Here is a 22,164-nt window from a genome sequence, read left to right as displayed (position 1 = left end):
AAGCAAGGAGCAAATCTTTTGGACTTGGTGCATGATGGAGCATTGGCCATTGACAACCATACTTTCCGATCTGAAACATAGGGAGGTGAGCTGATCCTGTAACGGTCAACCAGCCGTTTATTTTGCTCTCTAGTCCTGAGGAGAGCAGCTCGGGTCAGTTTCCACAGATGCCACAGCTCAATTGCTTTGAACTTTTATTTTCCCTAAGTTGGACCTTTAGAAAAACCAATCATATTGTTGATGTGTTCCTGTGTGAAAGGCCACGCTTAACAATCCTCTGGGACATTTAGCACTTTGTTGTTTTTGTGATTGTAGTGAGCTGAGATGAATTCATATTCAAATATCTGAGGACATTAAAGCAGCTGTCAGTGTATCAGCCTGCTCATCTGCACTGTAACATCTACCAACATCAGCGTGGTGGAAATACTGTAAAGATTTTTGAAGTTTGGAAGCTGCAGCAACACACGCCTTTTTGTTTCATTTACAAATAACAGAAGCTCTTGATCTAGTGTGCATTTGTAGTGAAAGCAGATGGATTAAACATATACATGAATGCTTTGCAGACAGAGTGCAGGACTTACACTGAATCACAAAGGAAAGGAAAGCCATCTGCAGGCAGTGCTCTCACTCTGATTGGCTGCTGTAGAAGAGAACATTTGTACTTTGATCCTTAAATCTCTCTGCTCTGTGTCGTTTCCTCTTTCAGACAAGAAAGTCATCAGCTAAGTCTGGAGAAAATGTAACTCTGCCATGTCAAGCTCCAAGAAACAATATCAGCGGTGTAGAGTGGAGCAGACCTGATCTAATTCAAACATATGCTCTTTTGTACCGGGATCGGCACTTTGATCAAGCCAACCAGCATCCATCATTTAAGAACCCCCAAAGTTACATCAGAGTGACTTTTTTTTATATGGCATTCTTTTGGATGTCCACTTTTGGTCCGTTTAAAGGGTTGTTTTGTAACCCACAGGTGACGTTTGTTTTTCAACATCTACTGAACATCTAGTGTTGTTGTCAATACGACCTCCGTGTACGGGTTGTGGATGTCATTCAATGTCAAACTTTGTCTCATTAAGCTTATTAGCCAGTTCTCTGAACGAGAAGATTTTTTGCAACGAGAGGATGAAGGCATGTCGGTGCTTCTGGAGCTAAATGATGTGCTGGTTTTGCTGGTGGAGGCGCGGTCAGCGGCTGTCGACACGGGAGTCGTGGCCTGGTCTTCATCTTCAGACAGAGCGGGGATGACGGCGGAGGCTGTGCACGAAGGGCAACTTGCAGCGGCGCGGGCACCTCCGGAGTGGCAGACAGGCCCGATGACATCGCTGGAGCATCAGGTGGCTCAAGGGACATCAGCGAAACGGCAGGTGGACGTCGCTGGACGGCGACACACAGCGCAGGGGGAGAGACTGCATTAGCAGCAACTGCTGTAATGTTTCATCAGGTGGATTCAGAAAAGACTTCAGGATAAGTGGACATGTGGGTGAGTCATCAGCTAAAGACACGCTGAGTTTCAGTAGCTTAGAGCAGCGGTCCCCAACCCCCGGGCCTCGGACCGGTACCGGTCCGTGAGTCGTTTGGTACCGGGCCGCGAGAGTTGAGGATCAGGTGTGAAATGTATGGTTTTCAGGGTTTTTATCGGTTTTCAGCGTTATTTTGTTATCGTTTTTATCGTTAACTCGGTTTTCCTGGGTCTTTTCATGTGTGTTATGAATAAATCTTATTTTTTTCGGTACCGGTACTAGTTTTATTTTGTTGTATTTATCCGCGACACCTTAAAGGCCGGTCCGTGAAAATATTGTCGGGCATAAACCGGCGCAAAAAAGGTTGGGGACCGCTGGCTTAGAGCACCAGATGGACAGCGGCTTAAAAACGGGCTACTCTGAAGCTGAGATCATGGAGGCTGTCATACGTGCCATCAGTCCTGGGTTAAAACTAAGGAGCTATTTGGAAGGGAAAGAAGATCTCACATTGACCAGACTGAGACAAGTTCTAAAAACCCATTATGCAAAAACGGATGCAACAGTACTGTATCAGCAATTAACCAAAGTTACACAGGGGGCAAATGAAACGCCACTTGAGTTCTTGATTAGAGTGCTGGATTTGCGTCAAAAAATTCGTTTTGCATCTGAGCGTGCCCATTCCAGCCTAAAGTACAACAAATAACATGTTCAAAGTCAATGTTTTCAGTCCATTAGAACGGGTCTCCTAAATGACAATGTCAGAGCAGAAATGAGAGTATATCTACAGGATGAAAACTGTAGTGATAATAATAATGGATTGGATTTATATAGCACTTTTCAAGGCACCCAAAGCGCTTTGCAATGCCACTATTCATTCACACACACTGGTGGAGGCAAGCTACGGTTGTAGCCACAGCTGCCCTGGGGCAGACTGACAGAAGTGAGGCTGCCATATCGCGCCATCGGCTTCTCTGGCCAACACCAGTAGGCGGTAGGGTAAAGTGTCTTGCCCAAGGACACAACAACCAGGACAGAGAGCCCGGGGATCGAACCGGCGGCCTTCCGGTTACAGATGCGCTTCCCAACCCCCTGAGCCACGGTCGCCCAAATAAACTCAACTCAAATAAAGATAAACTCTTATTAATGAAAATGCAAACAGCCCAGTACAATGAAAGCGAGAGAGTGTTAAAGGCAAAAGCCCACAGGTCATTTAGAACAGGACTAAATGTAGTTGAGCAGAAGGTAGCGCTTACTGACCCCTGCACAAGCCAGCCTGATACAAAACCGGCTAAACCCCTCAAAGTTAACTCCTTATTTGCAAAAATTGAGGAAAGTAATTCAGCAATCAGGGAACTTACAGGACAGGTAGCTTCACTAGTGCAAACTGTCCAACAGGATAGAAGTGGTGACGGTGATCGGCAAGCCAGGGTGTACAGAAAGTCAGCTCAGAGACCAAAAAGGTGATGCTCTGCATGTCAACAAGAAAACAGGGACTGTGACCTTTGTTTCAAATGTGGCAGTGACTCTCACTGGGCAAAAGGTTGTAAAGTAAGGGGAGCTCAGAAGCAGGGAAACTGGGTGGGGCTTTGACTGCAGCTTGTCCCAAAGTGACAACATTCCCAAGGCCCATAACTTATCCCTTGCATCACGAACTGACTCAGGAAATCCTAAAATTAGGAACAAACCCCCAAACGTGTTCAATCTGAGTACCAAAAAAAGAAAAGTAGCACAGCTACTGGGCAAGAAGTGTCTAGTATGGTGTAGAATGAACAACTGCAAAACACAGGCACTGTGGGACACAGGAGCCCAAGTTTTAATAATGAGCGCATGCTGGAAAGCAGACAATTTACCTAGCTTAGAAGTTCACCCCATCAGTGATTTACTAAGTAAGGATGAACTTTTAGACTTGAGAGCCTAAAATGGATCTGAAGTCCCTTTCCAGGGTTGGGTAGAAGTTAGCCTTAGCTTTTGTGATCCGAGAGGAAAAGCTGTAGCTCAGAATGAAGTTCAGGTTCCAATCCTAGTAAGTCAGGATGTGATGCAGAAACCAATGATAGGGTTTAATGCTATTGAGGAACTGATAAAAAAAGACACTACTCAGTCCAATGAAAGCTTGTCTTTACTCACAAATTCACTAAGAATAGGATCAAGCAAAGCAGAAGTACCGTTGAACCTTGTCCACACCACCAGTAGTGAGATAGGTAGGTAAAAAGTGAAATGCTTTTTGAGCCGGATGAAAACCTGTCTTTAGATGAGGGTCTGAAATCTAACTTCCAGTTGCTCTCTGTCTCAGGCAATACCCGCAAAGTACAAACTATGTCACTAATGTTACCAAACCTGACATTGTTTTGCCACCTAGAACCCTTCTAGGTAACATAGAGAGGGTAACACACAGTTATCCTGTGAATCTCAAAGAAGCTCAGATAGCTTCGGTTGTAGAAAAAGTGACTTTGCCAACTTAGCGACTTTGCCGCTATATTTAGCGAGTTTTCAAACCCCCTTAACGACTTTTTTTCTAAAAAGCCACTAGCGACAAATCTGGCGACAAATCTAGCGACAAATCTGGCGACCGTGGGCATGTCGCCTGTGCCAAAGCGCTCACAGGCGGAGGATGGTGCTTCCCCAGCTGCTATCAAGGCAGAAGATGTTCACACCTATGCGTCCAAACTGCAAATGAATCGCGCATAAGCGAAGCCACTGTTCCCGCACTGACTGTAACGCAGTCAGTTCTTCTTTTACTCTTATGTTGTTTTGTGGATCACAAGGTTTAAAACTACTTATAAACACACACACACACACACACACACTCAGTAACTCCACCAGAGTGCCTATTTCGGTTACTTTTTCCGGTCCAAGCCCGAATAAAGGAGCAAGGTTGGAATTGTGACATTGAAAAAAAAAATATTGCTAAAAGAGATTTAATTTGTAGTTCTAAATAAATTCTAAATGCATTTAGGACATTTTTTACCCACTTTGTCTCTTCCACAATGTTATTTTTCTCTCCTACAACGTAGGTTACAATTACATTAGCATGATCAATTATGCAAATTAGGCGATGACATCATTTAACGACTTCTAGCGAGTTTTAGGACAGCCAATAGCGATTTTCCTTATTGAGGAGTTGGCAACACTGGGCGGGATGGAGGCCTGAGACTGTGTGTCGATTATAGGTACAGGGGTCTCAATAAAAAGACCATTCCAGACAGACACCTTAATCCACGAATACAGGAAATCATTGATGGACTTGGCGTCAATATGTGGTTTAGTGTGCTTGACCAAGGCAAAGCGTACTATCAAGGTGAAATCGGCAAAGACTCGAAAAAATATACCGCCTTCACAACACCCTGGGGGCTGTATGAATGGAATAGAATTCCATTTGGACTCACCAATGCGCCTTCAGCTTTCCAACGTAGTATGGAGGAAAGTTTAGAGGGCTTGAGGGACAAAATATGCACTCCATTTTTAGATGATGTTTTAGTGTACAGTCAAACATTTGAGCAGCATATTGAAGACTTGAGATCAGTTCTCAAACGTCAGCAGGCTTGGGGAGTAAAACTAAGACCTGATAAATGTGACTTGTTTAAAAATGAGGTCCACTATGTGGGCAAAATCATTTCAGCAGACGGTTACAAAATGGATGAAAAAGAGGTACAAGCAGTACGAGCTTTGAAGGACAACCCACCAATAAACATTATAGAGCTGAGAAAGATTTTAGGATTTTTAGGATATTTTCGAAGCTATGTACAAGATTTTTCAAGACATGCAAAATGCCTATATGATTTACTCTCAGTTGACCACACCCAAACACCAGCGCGGTCAGCCAAGGCGGGGCATGCTGCACCCACCCAAAAAATCATATGGAGTGACAGCCACCAAAAAGCACTAGACTATTTGGTGGATGTTTTGACTAATCCACCCGTGATGGCTTATCCTACGTTTGAGGATCCCCTCATTCTCCACATTGATGCATCAGAAGAAGGCCTTGGTGCAGTTTTGTACCACAGGCAGGACAGTAAATTAACCCTTTAAGACCTACCATAGAACCAAGTCCGCCAGAGCTTATATTTTTACATGCTGTAGTGCCATTTTTGGGAGCATTTCAAGTTGCTATACATCAATACAACCATTATAGCCCAAATTTTAATAATATGTCTGCATTAAGTGCATAATAATTACATACATTGCAAAAAAGTGCAATAGACTACAAAAAAATTCAAAATCGTTTTTGTTTTTTTAACAGTTAGAGAAATTTAAGAGGTTTATCCCTCAAAACTGTAAATACAAAAAAGTTGCACAAAATGGTTTCCCACCACAGGAAATTTATTTTAAGTGTCTTCATAGTTTTATTTTTGAAAAACACCAATTTTTATATACTGCAGGAAAAACAAAAATAAATATTATAATGCAAATTTGCAAAAAAAACCAGCATATGCATCAAAATAAACTATTTCCAGCAGTGCAATATGAGTCCTAAGCATCCCAGAAACGACACAGAAAGTCATAAAGCCAAACATAACTTTTAAAAACACCAGTATAGGCTCATAAGGCCCTGATGGTAAAAAACTACATTTCCGCAAAATGACGTCACTTCCGGTTTCAGGCAAGTAATGGCGGACATGCAATAGTTCACGCTGATGGACGTAGGAAGTGTTACAAACAGCTGATCGGATCGGCAAAGCGTGTTTCTGGAATATTATGTTTTTGTTGCTCCAAGTGCTTTTTATGCAGTTTTTGCAAAGCTATATGTGGAAGGAAACTGTGACCTAGGACAAGCTGATGGCATAAGATGTAAGTACAACTCCTCCGGTTTCATATGCAAAAAAAATAATTGCGCTAGCTTACGTGGTTGCAGTGCTACCAGGATTTAAAAATAGTTACGCAAAACAGAGCGTGCCTGCTCCGACCGGCTTTAAAGGGTTAAGAGTAATTGGATATGGATCGAGAACATTAACACAGGCTGAGAAGAACTACAGGTGGCACTCAGGGAAATTTGAGTTTTTGGCACTAAAATGGGCGGTGACTGAGCGCTTTAGAGACTATTTGTTCTATGCTCCCTCAGTGACAGTATACAGTGACAACAACCCTTTAACCTATATTTTAGGCACAGCCAAACTGAATGCGACAAGACACAGATGGGTTTCCGAGCTGGCTGATTTTAACATCACACTGAAATACCGACCCGGAAAAAGTAACGTGGATGCAGACTTTTTGTCCAGAACACCTTCTAGTATGGACTCATACATGTCAGAATGTACTGAGCTGTGTTCCCCTGAAGTGTTAAGTACAGTACTGAATGCCATTAAAACACAGGAAGAAAAACAACTGGATTGGATATCAGCTATAATGTGCAATCCAGAAGTAAATAAAATACTTACAGAAACTCAGCCAGATGTGAGAATCACAACACAGGAGCTATTGCAAGCTCAAAAGCAGGACTCTGCCATAGCTTATGTTCTTAACTTAAAGAGTACAGGTGCAAGCTTCGACAAAACATCAGCGACCAAAACTCCTACAGTGAAACAGCTACTACATGAGTGGAAAAAGCTGTTCATTTCAGATGATGGCTTGCTGATACGAAAGACTGTGACTTATACTCAGATTGTGATTCCAGAATCGTACAAAGAACTGGTGTAGAAAAAGCTTCACTGCGAAATGGGTCACTTGGGGGTGGACCGTGTGATGAATTTGGCAAGGAGTAGGTTTTATTGGTTTTTCATCACACAGGTGTGCAAATGTAATATTCCGAAAAAACCTACAGTTCAGCGTAGGGCCCCCATGTGTCACGTGCCGGCTACTGCACCCTTTGAAATGGTTTCAATAGACTATGTCCATCTCGAAAGAACAGGGGAGGGTATGAGTATATTTTAGTGTTACAGGACAACTTCACCAAGTTTGCTCAAGCATACCCTACACACAACTAATCTGGCAAAACAGCAGCAGATAAAATCATTAATGACTTTTTATTGAAATTTGGTTTTCCTGGTAAATTACATCATGATCAAGGCAGAGAATTAGAAAACCATTTATTCAAACAGCTGCAGAAGTACACAGGAATAGCCAATTCAAAGACTACACCCTACCATCCACAGGGGAACCCAGTGGAAAGGTTTAATCGCACCTTGCTGTCAATGCTGCGGACCCTGGATGAGCAAAAGAAAGAAAACTGGAGTGACTATGTAAACAAAGTTGTGCATGCCTATAATTGCACAACTAGTGACTCAACAGGATACTCGCCCTTTTATTTACTCTTTGGTAGACGTCCACGTCTCCCTATTGATGTAATTTTTGGACTGAGTGAGACAAACAAATGCAAATCGCATGAGGATTATGCTCACAAATGGCAACAACAGATGAAAGAATATGAAATTGCATTCAGACTGGTGAGAGGAAAATCACATTATGACCAGAAGAGACAAAGTGCTGTATTTTCACCTGGGGACAGGGTACTTGTTAGGAACATGGCAGAGAGTAAGGCACAATGCATTGCTGCCATCGTCCCATTTTCAGTGCTGTAGTCTGTGTGAAGTCACACTGGTATGACTCCAAACTCTGAAGCACACTGAACGTAGTGTTGAGCTATGACTTCTGGGTTGCTGTTAGTTGCTCTGCAAACCACCATAATACCTTCCGTGAATAGCTATCAATACATCATACAACCACTGATAGCCAAACCATATGGCTTTAATTTGTCATATCCATCAACATGCCAAGTGTGGTTTGGTCCAGGTGAATCGTAAACTCTTCCTACAAACTTTTTCCTTAAGCGTTTTGGACTCCAGATGGGTCGAGCTCTGCCATCATTACCATGACATCATGTTAAACTCTCCTGGTTTTGGTCTGTATTGATTGACTTGCAGTTTGATCCTCACACTGTAATATAGTTGTCATTTCAACGGTGTCTTTGTTCTTATAAAAAAAGGGTTGGTTTAAAGAAATTGGCTAGATGTCTGTTGGGTCAAGTAAATGTCAGGGATTTTAAATGATTACTTTTAGTATCCTTAGCTTGAGAAAGAATTCCCTTTACTACTATTCAGCATTTAGAGTAGATATATTCATAGCTATTGTACATTTTACACAGTTTGTATGTCAGTGCAAAGTGTATTTCACCTCTTTGTTAAGGTTAGCAATAAATCTGACCTGGTTACAATGTTTTTACTCCTTTTTTTTATATAAACCTGTATTAATAAAGCTAATAATACAACCACGTGTCTAGCATTTAAGGTGGAGGTTAAGAGAGTCTTCACAATATCTGTTAGCAGAAATAATTTATTTGATCTCACAGTCACAACTGATATTCTTATTTGGAAAAACACAAAGGGTATCTTTTTTTTTTGACTATAAATGTGTTCTACTTGAAGCAAAAAAACATATTTTTTTTAGCCTTAACCAAAGTGCAGGTGTTGCCTTCTGATAACAACAAAGTGGACTCCACAGTTCTGGGATGTATGGGAAACTTGGCATTACAACCCAGCAAGTGTTTTTAGTCTCAACCCTGTCATAACCTGGCTCAAAGGAAGTGACAAGCAAGTGGGAGACCACACACAGGCTTTTAAAGGCTGTAAGATATATTTAATGAAAATAAGGGGAAGAAACTTAAACACAATTGAAATGATATAAAAGCCATAACTGACAGCTCCACCTACCTACAAGAAACAGGTAACAGAAAAAACAAAACAAGGCCAGCCCACTGGCTGTCACACTTGGACTAGAACAGCACCTACACCAATGTGACTTGCGTCCACATACAGCTTGAAGGGCTGATCCAGACGAGGTGCTAAGAGCACGGGTTCAGAGCACAGTAAAACTTTTACATCCCGAAAAGCTTGCTGGCATGCTGCAGACCAAATAAACTTTACTTTGGCCTTCAACAAATCAGTCAGAGGAGCAACCACTGTTGAGAAGTTTTGACAAAAACAGCGATAATAACCGACCAGACCAAAAATCTCATGAGTTCTTTTTTGGTTACTGGAACAGTGAACTCTTTGATGGCCAACACCTTTGCATCAACCGGCCTCACATAACCTTGGCCCACAACCTTACCAAGATAGGTCACAGTTGCTTTTGCAAATTCACATTTCGCCAGGTTGATAGTCAGATTTCCCCAAACTAGTCGTTCAAACAGAGTGCGAATACAATCCAGATGATCCTCCCAGGTGCTACTATATACCACCACGTCATCTAGGTAAACAGCACAGCCTTTCAGCCCATTAACAACCATATTCATGAGTCGCTGAAATGTAGCTGGAGCATTGCATAAACCAAAACCCATGACTGTATATGAATAAAGACCAGATGGCGTGATGAAAGCATATTTCCTGAGCTCTGGGAGTCAGTGGCACCTGCCAATATCCCTTCAACAGGTCAAACTTGCTCACATATTCTGCCGCACCAACTCTGTCAATACAGTCGTCAATATGAGGCAAAGGATAAGAATCGGGTTTGGTCACTGCATTTACTTTACGAAAGTCTGTGCAACAACGTGGTGATTTATCAGCTTTTTCAACCAACAAACATGGGGAAGCCCAGGTTGATGACGACGGCACTGCAATGTTGTTTTCCAACATGTACTGAACTTCCTGCTCATTTATTTTCCTCTTGTCCTCAGAGACTCTGTAGAACCTCTGCCGGATTGGTTTGGCATCACCCACATCAATATCGTGCTCTATCAAAGTTGTTTTAGAAGGTGTGTCTCTAAACAAAGTTGGATACCTTTTAATTAATGCAGACAGTTCTGCACGTTTGTCAGCAGGCAAATGGCCCAACAGCACATCCAAGTTCTGAAGCGTTTCTGAATTCTTCAGACGTCCAAGCAATAAAGGATCATCAGGTGCTGCCACATCCTCCCCCCCACAAGCAGTCAACGTCATTGTACAAGCAGTCAATGCTGGACTTGATGTGGAAGGAGAAATGAGAGAGCCTGACAAACTAACAGATAAAGGACGAACATGATGTGGTTTTAACAAATTAACATGGCAAAGTTGATTTCTTTTCCTGCGATCTGGGGTCGCAATCAGGTAATTCTGTTCTGACAGTTTCTGCGCCACAGTATAAGGTCCAGCAAATCTTGCCTGGAACGGTGACCCTGCAATTGGCAGCAAAGCCAAAACCTGGTCACCTTCACTAAACTGCTGCTTTTCAGACTGCCGGTCATGAAAATATTTCATCCGGAGCTGAGCCTTTTCAAGGTTCCGTTTTGCCAACTGGCCTGCCACATACAGCCTGTGCCGAAAAGGTAATCTATCAAGTTCACTGGTGGTTCACCTGATAACCACTTATCACACAGCACTTTCAAGGGTCCCCGAACTTTGTGGCCAAAGACCAAGTCATTTGGGTTAAACCCAGTACTCTCCTGGCACACTTCTCGTGCCGCCAACAGAAGCCACGGTAAACCTTTCTCCCAGTCACTCCTCATTTCTGTGCAATAGGCACGTAACAACAACTCACTGATCCAAGATGGCGCCAGTGTTCACGGCAAGCCGTCTCCTCCGTTTTTGTTTGTTATTTATTGTCCTTCTTTATATGTGCTGCTCTGATGTCTCCACGTTACTTGTCTATGATCGCCAAACTCTTTTGAATCTCTGGCCTTTGGACTACCAGACACAAGATTTTAAATGGAGATCTGACAATCCTCCTCCGCTTTCGAAGGACTTTCCTGATCACCTCCGCCACTTACCATCTACCTTCTCTCAAAGGAAATGTTCACGGAGACGGGGTAAACGTGGCGGCATCCGTGTTCGTATCAAGGCCCTCTTAAAGTCCTATGTTGCAATAAATGATCGCTATTCTACAAACATTTTGTCATCTATTTCTGCCCTCCGAGACCATGCTAACTTCAGACTGTTCTGTCATCGCTGGATTCGCCCTGTTGGACCTTATGGTTACCTGGACCTCCCAGCTGATCTTCCACCCGGTCGGTGCTGGGTGCAGTCCTCCAGAGGAGGCGCGAATCTCGGCAACCTTCGCCTGCTGCGGCGTTCTCCTACCAGTAACAGTGTGACCACTCTCCGTATGGCCTTATTAAATACAAGGTCACTGACGAATAAGACTTTTATTTTAAATGACCTTATTCTATCGTCGGGACTGGATTTCGTATTCCTGACGGAAACTTGGCTTCGCCCCGGCGAACTTTTTCCCTTCTCGGAGCTGCTCCCACCTGACTATGCTTTTATCAGCTCACCCCGGACCACTGGAAGAGGTGGAGGGCTAGCTTCAGTTTTTAAAAACAAACTTCGATGTCGGCAGCTGCCACCTGTTCTGTACCGCAGTGTCGAGGTGCAGTTATTGGAAGTGAACTGCATCCCCTCCATCCTCTGCGCTGTGGTGTATCGTCCCCCGAAACTTATTAAGGATTTTCTTCCAGAATTTGCTGATCTACTGGGGAGCCTAGTGCCACGTTATGACTGTATATTAATTGTTGGTGACTTCAACATTCATGTTTGCTGTGAGGACAGTTCGCTAGCTAAGGATTTCCTCGCTCTTATTAGCACCCTCAATTTCACCCAGTGGGTAAGTGAACCAACTCACACTAAAGGTCATATACTTGATTTGGTACTATCTTATGGTCTGGATATTTGCATCACGGACATAGAGGACTCTGGGATTTCAGATCACTTTCCGGTTTTGTTTAATACTGTAGCGAGCGCTGTGGACTTGAACAGTGATGGTCCTGTGCGGCAATCGCGCACGATTAACTCCCAGTCAATCGCCCACTTCATTGATGCTTTCCTTGACTCTCCCCTCTCTGATGCTAACTGTAATGGGGTTTTATCAGCGGATGAGCTTGCTAACCTCTTTTATACTACATGCGCTGACATCCTTAACTCTGTGGCACCTCTGAGAATTAAACGTGCCAAATCCTCACAACCCTGGCTAAATGATACTACTCGCGCCCTTAGGCGTGAATGTCATCGTGCTGAAAGAAAATGGAGGAAAGACAAACTCCACGTCTCTCTGGACATCCTCCATAATTGTCTATCTAAGTATCAAAAGTCTGTTAAAGCTGCCAAATCTGCCTTTTTGTCTAGCATTATTATGACTAATAGCCACAACCCCCGAGCACTTTTTAATACTTTTAATTCTGTGATAAACCCTCGCACTACCACTTATAGGGATGCTTCCCCTGCTCTTTGTGATAAATTCTTAAAGTATTTCTCTGATAAAATCTCAGCTCTAAGGGCTTCTCATCCATCTCATCCATCATCAGTTTTAGACCCAGTTCCAGCCTCTGAATGCTTGACTGTCTTTCAACAGTTTGAGCCAGTGTCTTATTCTGCTTTAAAAGATATAATTGATCATCTCAAAATCTCTGGTTCCCCGCATGATATTCTTCCTTCTCGTTTCTTTAAGGAAGCTTTACATGTTATTGGTCCTTGTATCTTATCTCTGCTGAATGCATCATTGTCATCAGGTTGTGTACCGTCTGTCTTTAAGCATGCTGTTGTGCAACCTATTATGAAAAAGAAAAATCTTGACCTAATTGGTCTCACCAACTACAGGCCGATCTCTAAACTGCCTTTTATTTCCAAAATATTGGAAAAGGTAGTTCTAAAACAACTACAGGCCTTTTTAGATGCAAATGGTATTAATGAAAAGTTTCAGTCTGGTTTTAAACCTCGCCACAGCACAGAGACAGCCTTACTTAGAGTTTTTAATGATCTTCTTTTAACTGTTGATTCTGGATATTCTGTGGTCTTAGTTTTACTTGACTTGTCTGCTGTTTTTGACACGGTTAACCACAACATTCTTCTATCAAGACTGGAACATGTTGTTGGTCTCAAAGGTACGGTTTTATCTTGGTTTAAATCCTATCTCTCAGAGAGGTCGTTCTCTGTTGCTATGGGGCAACACTCCTCGGCTTCTGTCCCTATTTATTGTGGTGTGCCTCAAGGGTCCGTGCTCGGTCCTGCTCTTTTCTCTTTGTACATGTTGCCCTTGGGATTAATTTTTAGTAAATACAACATCTCCTTTCACTGTTATGCCGATGATATCCAGATTTATTTACCTTTGAAATCCGATGTGACTGCTTCTTTGCAACCTCTGTTCAACTGTTTGCATGAAGTTAAAATTTGGTTATCACATAATTTTCTTACATTGAATGAGAATAAGACCGAAATCATAGTCTTTGGTAGTCACACTCCGCTAGACCAGTTAGCTGATGCCCTAGGCCCTCTCGCTAGCCATCTTTCGTCCACTGTAAGAAACCTCGGAGTGTTCCTGGATGGCTCTTTTAAACTCGAGAAACAGGTGTCCACTGTGGTAAAAAAACAGCTTTTACCAGTTGCGTCAGATTTCCAAAGCAAAGCCGTTCCTTCCTTTAAAGGACCTTGAAAAGCTTATTCACGCATTTATTACATCCAGATTGGACTACTGTAACTCCCTCTACTCAGGCCTCCAACACTCCTCTCTTTGCCGGCTCCAGTTAATTCAAAATGCAGCTGCGCGTCTTTTAACAGGTACGAGAATTCATGAACACATAACTCCAATTTTAGCCAAATTACATTGGCTCCCTGTTAAATATCGTATAGATTTTAAAATTCTTTTGTTCACTTTTAATATTTTGAATAATTTAGCGCCCAGTTATCTTTCTGATTTACTCCATTCATACAATCCCAACAGGGCACTTAGATCGTCCAACCATAGGCTCCTAGCACAACCTAGGACTCGAATGAAGTCGAGAGGCGACCGGGCCTTTGCATCCGTGGCACCCAGACTCTGGAATAACCTCCCCGTTCATATTCGCACTGCCGAGTCTATCCAGTCTTTTAAATTACGTCTTAAAACTTATTTTTTTACTTTGGCTTTTGATTCTGTCTAGTTGGCTGTTTTAGCTTGTTGCGTTGTTACCTATTGTTTGTTGTCCTCTTTTATTGTTTGTTTTAACTGTCTCATGTTTTTATTGACTGTGAAGCACTATGGTCAACACTGTTGTTTTAATATGTGCTATATAAATAAATTTTGATTTGATTTGATTTGACTTCAGTGTTTGATGGAAGCGCTCTAAAGCACCTTGGCTCTGATTCCAATGTCTGTGATGAACTGAAGCCACTCTTTAGTCCTTCAAAATATTCCTGTAGTTGAGGGTGTCCACAGAAATCTGGAGTTGAACTCATCCTGAACTGGCTCAGCTCTTGATGTTCAACTGCAAGGCCACAGTCTCGTCCACCAAACCTAAAAGTACAAGAAAAAATTTTACTATTAAAATACTAAGAAAATGCTACAACATCCTTGTCTCTGTAGGGGAACAAAAACTATGCTTAAAGTGAACATATCCATTTTCTTAAAACCATTGAATAGAATTTAATAGAATAGAAAGTGGTCAGAGTTCCTGTAACTAGCTGCCTCTCGTGGTGCCATCTTGAACAATTGAGTTGCCTTTGAAGCACAGCCATGAAAATGAAGCGCAGCAAGCACGTGTGTTCATGACTACCATTAAAGAGGTGTATTTCCCTCATGTCACTCAAAAGGTCCATCCAGAACTGGGTTCTAAAAATGACATAAAAACATACTGTCAGTTCACAAAGCACCAGCCTTCAAAGCCTTACTATTTCTTAAGTTTATGAAATTGTTTCTTGAGTTGATGTAAAGTGCGTGCATTTTGGATACTTTAGTTAGGTTATATTTTCTTATACCACAAATGACCATTTAACATGCACTTTCTCCAAGTGTTTCTTTTTTCCATGAGATTTCTATTCATCTTGCTTTCTTTATTGACTATTTCAGTTTATATTTTCTATCTAATGCTTCTATGTAACATAATGGCTACACATTGAAGCTATAAAGGAAAGGCGGTGTGATACACAGCAAGGCTTCTGAATCACTGATTATATATTACAGCCACACTTTTATCTGGTTAATATAGTGGTTCCTGGCAACAATTTAAAACCTACTGCTGTTTTCTGAAGTACGAACACCAGCTTTCATTTCTTTGGTTTGTTGTTGAAGATCCATACGTATGACTGGCAGCTCCTGCAAAAAAATCCTGATGAGATGACCATAAGGCACAATGGATTGCTGCCATCGTCCCATTTTCAGTGCTGTAGTCTGTGCGAAGTCACACTGGTATGACTCCAAACTCTGAAGCACACTGAACGTAGTGTTGAGCTATGACTTCTGGGTTGCTGTTAGTTGCTCTGCAAACCACCATAATACCTTCCGTGAATAGCTATCAATACATCATACAACCACTGATAGCCAAACCATAGGGCTTTAATTTGTCATATCCATCAACATGCCAAGTGTGGTTTGGTCCAGGTGAATCATAAACTCTTCATACAAACTTATTCCTTGAGCGTTTTGGACTCCAGATGGGTCGAGCTCTGTCATCATCACCATGACATTATGCCTTTTCACAGAAAGATGGTGTTTCTGACGCAGTGTCTGCCATACTGAACGGTATCCATAATGTTGACCAGGTCCCTTCAGCTCTTCTATTATTGCACCGAAGTGAGTAATGTTTTTTTTCAGGACAGTGATAAACTTTTTAATCTACATTTCAGTGTGGTCAGACTGATCTTCTGTTTATGTTTTGAGGCCAAAATGTCCAAAGTTTCATTATAGGAGTAACCGTCTCTGAAATATTTCTGAATGAGGTCTTCGGTGGAAATGTTTTCTTGAATTGGTCCTGATAAGCAAAAAAGAAATAAGATGGGAAATGGTAAAATAGATCTTCAGACAAGAAATGTACAGTTTTAAATAACAATGACATTTTAAAGCCAATGTATTGTCTCATTATTAAACTAAATTAATATGCCGCTTCTTTGGGGATCAGTAAATTCAAGACAATTAAGGTATACAACTATAACTAGACGACTAGGAATCTTCAGAGATATATACCTTACTGGTTTAAATGATTGCAAAATAACGCCTATGCAATTTATATAACATAAAAAATAATGTAGTAAATAAGGATTGCTTTCAACTGTAAATAAACTGTAAACAGCCAAATGGCAGCTTTGAGAAAACCTTTTTTTTTTAATATCTTATTTGTGAAATACTTACTGTTCTCGACAAACACCAAAAACTCAATATCTTTGCCACATGAACGTGAATTTTTTTTTCTCTGAAACAAAAAGCATTTTTCTTTTACAATGGAGTATTAAAATGGCAAAGGGCAGCCCTAAGCTAAGGTGTATATACACAGACGCATTTCCAACACCTGTGCTAAACAGCTACGTTGCTAGCGTTAAACTGAACTTCCACAACAGAGCTACCTAGATAACTTAAATTACACAATTGAAAGCATATGTATTGTTTGTGTATTTATACACAAACACTCATATATGTTCAAATAATTTAAAAAAAAAAAAGTTTAGTCCCCAAGAGCTACTGTCCTGCAGCTTTTAGACTCATCCCTACTCCAACACAGCTGAATCAAATGGTTGGATTACCTCTTCAGCAGGCTATCAAGTGTGGCAATTTCCTGATTACAAGCCATTCATTTGATTCAGGTGTGTTGAGACAAGGATGCGACTTTTCATGTAGTAAAAACATTGAAACCACAATATTGTCTCTAGATGCAGAAAAAGGCATTTTATAGAGTTTTGATTTTTATTTGCAACTTTACACAAATTTGGATTGGAAGCTCTCATAAACTGGTTGAAAATATTATATAATTGCCCAACAGCCTGTGTAAGAACAAATGACCAAACATCCCCCAGCTTCTGTCTCTTCTGTCACATTAAAAACACCACCAAATATGCATACATGCCAACCCTCCCGATTTTTCCGGGAGAATCCCAAATTTCAGTGCTCCTCCCGAAAATCTCCTGGAGCCACCATTCTCCCGAATTTCTCTAGATTTTCCAGCATAAAAATAGACGATGTCCTCTGCAACTCTGCACAAAGCTTCCTGTTCTGCACAGTTTCAGACTTGCTGAGCAATCTAATGACCTATGACACGGTTTATAACTAAAAGGTGGCATCTAATATACTGGCCTGTTATTAAATGCATAAAACAAAATACACAGCAAATAAGCACTAGAAAATATATTTTCCTAATAGGCAGTAAAGGGGACAACGTGCTCGCCACATCAGATGGAAAAAGATGAAAAAATAATTATTTTTATGTAAAGAACATGGTTATTTCTTGTACAGCAGCTATTATAAATGCAAAACAAGATGCAAAATTCTTTTGAGTTACTAACTTTTTGCAGTTATGTATGCATTTATATGTGCAGGGTCTGCTGACTTTATGTTGTGTAAAGCAATGCAGCGGCATTTATCTAGCTCTCGTCCACCAGAAACATCTCTCACTGACTATTAAGACAAAAAACAAAAAAGCTTGGACAACCAGCAATAACACAGGGTTTTGTTAGCCAGCATATGTCTGCTAATCTAACCCTGCTATATATATGATTTAATTAATGCAGCAGCCTCTGCTATTCTGACAGTTACAGGTTTAGAGTCTGGCCATGTGACGACCGTGAGACATTGATGTCCAATGTACTTGTGCACTTTGAACATTGGTGTAACCAACATGTGGTGACGTGTAAGAGCTGAGGGGCTCCATTCACTGCAGAAACACATGTTGTTGTGATCAGAGCTCGGACTAGTTTCAGTTATAAGGAAGAGAAACTCACACAGTCACTGACACAGAGGAGAAATGGCACAGAAAGGAGTTCAGCTGGACCGAGAAACCTTCTCTTGTTCCATCTGTTTGGATCTACTGAAGGATCCAGTGACTACAGCCTGTGGACACAGCTACTGCATGAACTGTATTAAAAGTTTCTGGGATGAAGAGGACAGGAAGGGAATCCACAGCTGCCCTCAGTGCAGGAAGACTTTCAAACCGAGGCCTGTCCTGGAGAAAAACGTCATTTTTGCAACTTTAGTGGAGCAGCTGAAGAAGACTGGACTCCAAGCTGCTGCAGGTGAGCAATGCTATGCTGGACCTGAAGATGTGGCCTGTGATGTCTGCACTGGGAGGAAGCTGAAAGCCATCAAGTCCTGTCTGGTATGTGTGATCTCTTACTGTGAGAAACACATTCTGCTTCATTTTGAGTCTCCTGCCTTTAAAAAACACAAGCTGGTAGCCCCCTCCAAGAAGCTCCAGGAGAACATCTGCTCTTGTGATGATGAGGGGATGAAGATTTTCTGTCGTACTGATCAGCAGAGTATCTGTTATCTCTGCACAATGGATGAACATAAAGGCCATGAAACAGTCCCAGCTGCAGCAGAAAGGACTGAGAAGCAGAAGGAGCTCGAGGTGAGACGACTAAACATCCAGCAGAGAATCCAGGAGCGAGAGAAAGATGTGAAGCTGCTTCAACAGGAGGTGGAGGCCATCATTGGCTCTGCTGATAAAGCAGTGGAGGACAGTGAGAAGATGTTCACTGAGCTGATCCGTCTCATGCAGAAAAGAAGCTCTGATGTGAAGCAGCAGGTCAGATCCCAGCAGGAAACTGAAGTGAGTCGAGTCAAAGAGCTTCAGGAGAAGCTGGAGCAGGAGATCGCTGAGCTGAAGAGGAAAGACGGCGAGCTGGAGCAGCTCTCACACACAGAGGATCACAACCAGTTTCTACACAACTACCCCTCACTGTCAGCACTCAATGAGTCTACACACTCATCCAGCATCAATATTCGTCCTCTGAGCTACTTTGAGGATGTGACAGCAGCTGTGTCAGAGACCAGAGATAAACTACAGGACATTCTGAGAGAGGAATGGACAAACATCTCACTGACAGTGACTGAAGTGGATGTTTTACTGTCACCACCAGAGCCAAAGACCAGAGCTGGATTCTTAAAATATTTACATGAAATCACACTGGATCCAAAGACAGCATACACACATCTGTTATTATCTGACAGGAACAGAAAAGTAACATTAATGAAACAACAACAGTCTTATTCTGATCATCCAGACAGATTCACTGAATGCCATCAGATCCTGAGTAGAGAGAGCCTGACTGGACGTTGTTACTGGGAGGTGGAGTGGAGAGGGGAAATGGTTTTTATAGCAGTCACATACAAGAATATTAGCAGAGCAGGGGGCCTCAATAAATGTGGTTTTGGATGGAATGAGAAATCTTGGGTATTAAATTGTTACAAAAACATTTTTCAATTTTGGCACAACGATGTCCGAACTCTCCTCTCAGGTCCTCAGTCCTTCAGAGTAGGAGTGTACCTGGATCACAGAGCAGGTATTCTGTCTTTCTACAGCGTCTCTGAAACCATGACTCTCCTCCACAGAGTCCAGACCACATTCACTCAGCCGCTCTATGCTGGACTTTATCTTTCTGAAGTTGGAGACAGTGCAGAGCTGATTAAAGTCAAATAGACAGAGAAGATATGTTCATGTTGATCCCTGATCACTATATATACTTGTGTAGTTTCTAAATGAGGCTTTACATTTTAGAAGCTGAGAAGTTCAATGGTCCATTGATTCAAACTGTACTTACATTTATATACCTTACATCATTATAAATCTGAATTTGTTCTTATGGCTGATAATGTGAGTTAAATTATACTACTCTTCATATTCAGCATGTTTGAAATCTTTAATCAATCTGGTTAGTGGTTTTATTCTGTAGTTGCTGTAGTGGGTTGTCAAATGCAACAATATATTGAAGCTGCATCAGTTGATTCATCAGTTTGTCAACGATTAGAGAATTGATTGTTTTATCATTATTTTAGTAACATTTAAAGCTGGTTCCAGTTTCTGAAATGTGAAGATTGTTGATTTTATATGTAAAGAATTTTTCTTTTTTCATTGAACCTTTTAAGGGTTTTCTCATAGTAGTTTTGGGGAGTTTTTAATTAGATTTACAGCTTCAGAATAACTTTGTGATGTCAGATTAGAAAGTTTGCATCCAACTGCAGGGTTGGATTTTTTTATATGATAGTTGAATTTGTTGTATTGGAATTGAGTAAGATTTTTACTGATGGATGATTCGTTGTAAAACGTTGATCTACCAACAGTTTATTTCTTTATTATGATTAAATGTAAAACAAATATATTTTCCACTTTTGTGTGACAGAGGCAGGAATGTCTCTGTCTTGCATGTAACTTTGTCCAGTAAATTGTTGAAACTGTCAGAAAAAAAAACTTGTTTGTGTTTTGTGATAATAAAGCACAACCCAGTGTCCCCAGGTAATGTAGAAAGGTCTGTGTTCACAACGCTCATGCATGGAAATGTATCAATAGTGTGTTTTGGGAACTGATAACAAGCGAAGACAACCAGGAAATGTGTGTTCTTGAGAATTGTTCTTTTAAAAATGCTGATTAATTCTGTCGTGTTCATGTTGATTATTAGTAGGAGTCTGTGGTGGACTGTGGTTTGTGGCTCAGCTGCATGAGGAGGGGGGAGCAGTGGGTTCAGGGTGTGGTGTCGGGGGAGGCTGGTAGTCACAGCCAGCAAGCATCATCTAATCATACCTTCACTATTTCAGTAGCTGCTGGGGCCGGAGGAGGAGAGAAGTGAGCTTAGGGTGAAGCAACTGCACATGCAGTGTGAAAATACAACTGTGGCAGTGCCAGCAGAGCGCCGGGCAAAATATAAAGAAAGACGATTGTCAGCATCCCACACCTGAGTCGTGCCAGGTCATTTACACAGTCCAAGAGATCTTTGGGTGTTTTGATGCCTGGACCTGGGTGTATAGAGTATATAGGGGGAGTGTGAGTGTCTGTACTGCATCCATTGTGTCTCAGGTAACCCAGGTGTGAGAGCCTATTTCCCCCTGCAATACTCCCTGCCAGTGATTGGTGCCCCTATCCGCCAGTGCTGCTCCCCCAGCTGCCCTGATAGCTGCTGGGGGAGGAATATCCTCCGCCTATGAGTGCTTTGGCACGGGCGACGTGCCCACGACACCACCGCTGCTTGTTGAGAAGAGCGATTTCACGTCAAAAAGCCGTCATAAATAAGTCTCCAATAACACCAGAAAAAGTCGCCAGATTTGTCACTAGTTGCTTTTTAGAAAAAAAGTCACTAAGGGGGTCTGAACACTCGCTAAATATAGCGACAAATCCGCTAAGTTGGCAACACTGCAGTGTCCTGCTATCGGCCAAGGTTACCCACCAGACTGAGACAATTCATCTCATCTCCGAGCAGCTGGATTGTGTAGTGGAAAAACTACACACTTTTGGAGTGTGAATCGCAAGTTCAATTCCCACCTGGTGTGCAGCAAGTGTCCTGGCACTAAAACATCTACCAAAATCAGCATGTTGGAGATACTGTAAAGATTTCTGTAGTTTGGAAGCTGCAGTAACACATGCCTTTTTGGTTCATTTACAAGTAACAGAAGCTGTTGACCCAGGGTGCTTTTTAGTGAAAGCAGGTGCACTAAACATATACATGAATGCTTTGCAGACAGAGTGCAGGACTGACACTGAATCACACAGAACAAAAGAAAAAAAACTGTAAGCCAATGATCTCTCTCAAATTCTCACTCTGATTGGCTGCTGTAGAAAGAAGAGTTCAACCTCTGTTAGGTGTAGAGTGGAGCAGACCTGATATAAATCAAACATATGTCCTTTTGTACCAGGATGGGCACTTTGATCCAGCCAGCCAGCATCCATCATTTAAGAACCGGGTGGATCTGCAGGACAGACAGATGAAGGATGGAGACGTGTCTTTGATTCTGAAGAATGTGACAACTAATGACACTGGAACATATGAGTGTCATGTCAGAGGAGAAAACAAGTCAAAGAACAGAGCTCATCTAAGTGGTAACTCCATCAGCATCATCTACCTGAGTGTTGTTGATCCTC

The 22,164-nt window shown here is 41.8% G+C and overlaps 1 protein-coding gene across 1 annotated transcript; it reads left to right on the top strand.

Moving 5' to 3' along the window:
* Positions 1-18,060: 18,060 nt before the first annotated feature.
* On the top strand, positions 18,061-19,734 carry LOC146389962 (tripartite motif-containing protein 16-like). The gene has a single exon (XM_084912734.1). The coding sequence runs from the start codon at positions 18,061-18,063 to the stop codon at positions 19,732-19,734; it is 1,674 nt and encodes a 557-aa protein (XP_084768860.1).
* The last annotated feature ends 2,430 nt before the right edge of the window (positions 19,735-22,164 follow it).

This window comes from Perissodus microlepis, chromosome 3 (assembly GCF_051167445.1).
Source record: "Perissodus microlepis isolate ML-2025 ecotype Zambia chromosome 3, ASM5116744v1, whole genome shotgun sequence".
Classification (NCBI taxonomy): Eukaryota; Metazoa; Chordata; class Actinopteri; order Cichliformes; family Cichlidae; genus Perissodus; species Perissodus microlepis.
This window is presented reverse-complemented; position numbering and strand designations above follow the sequence as displayed.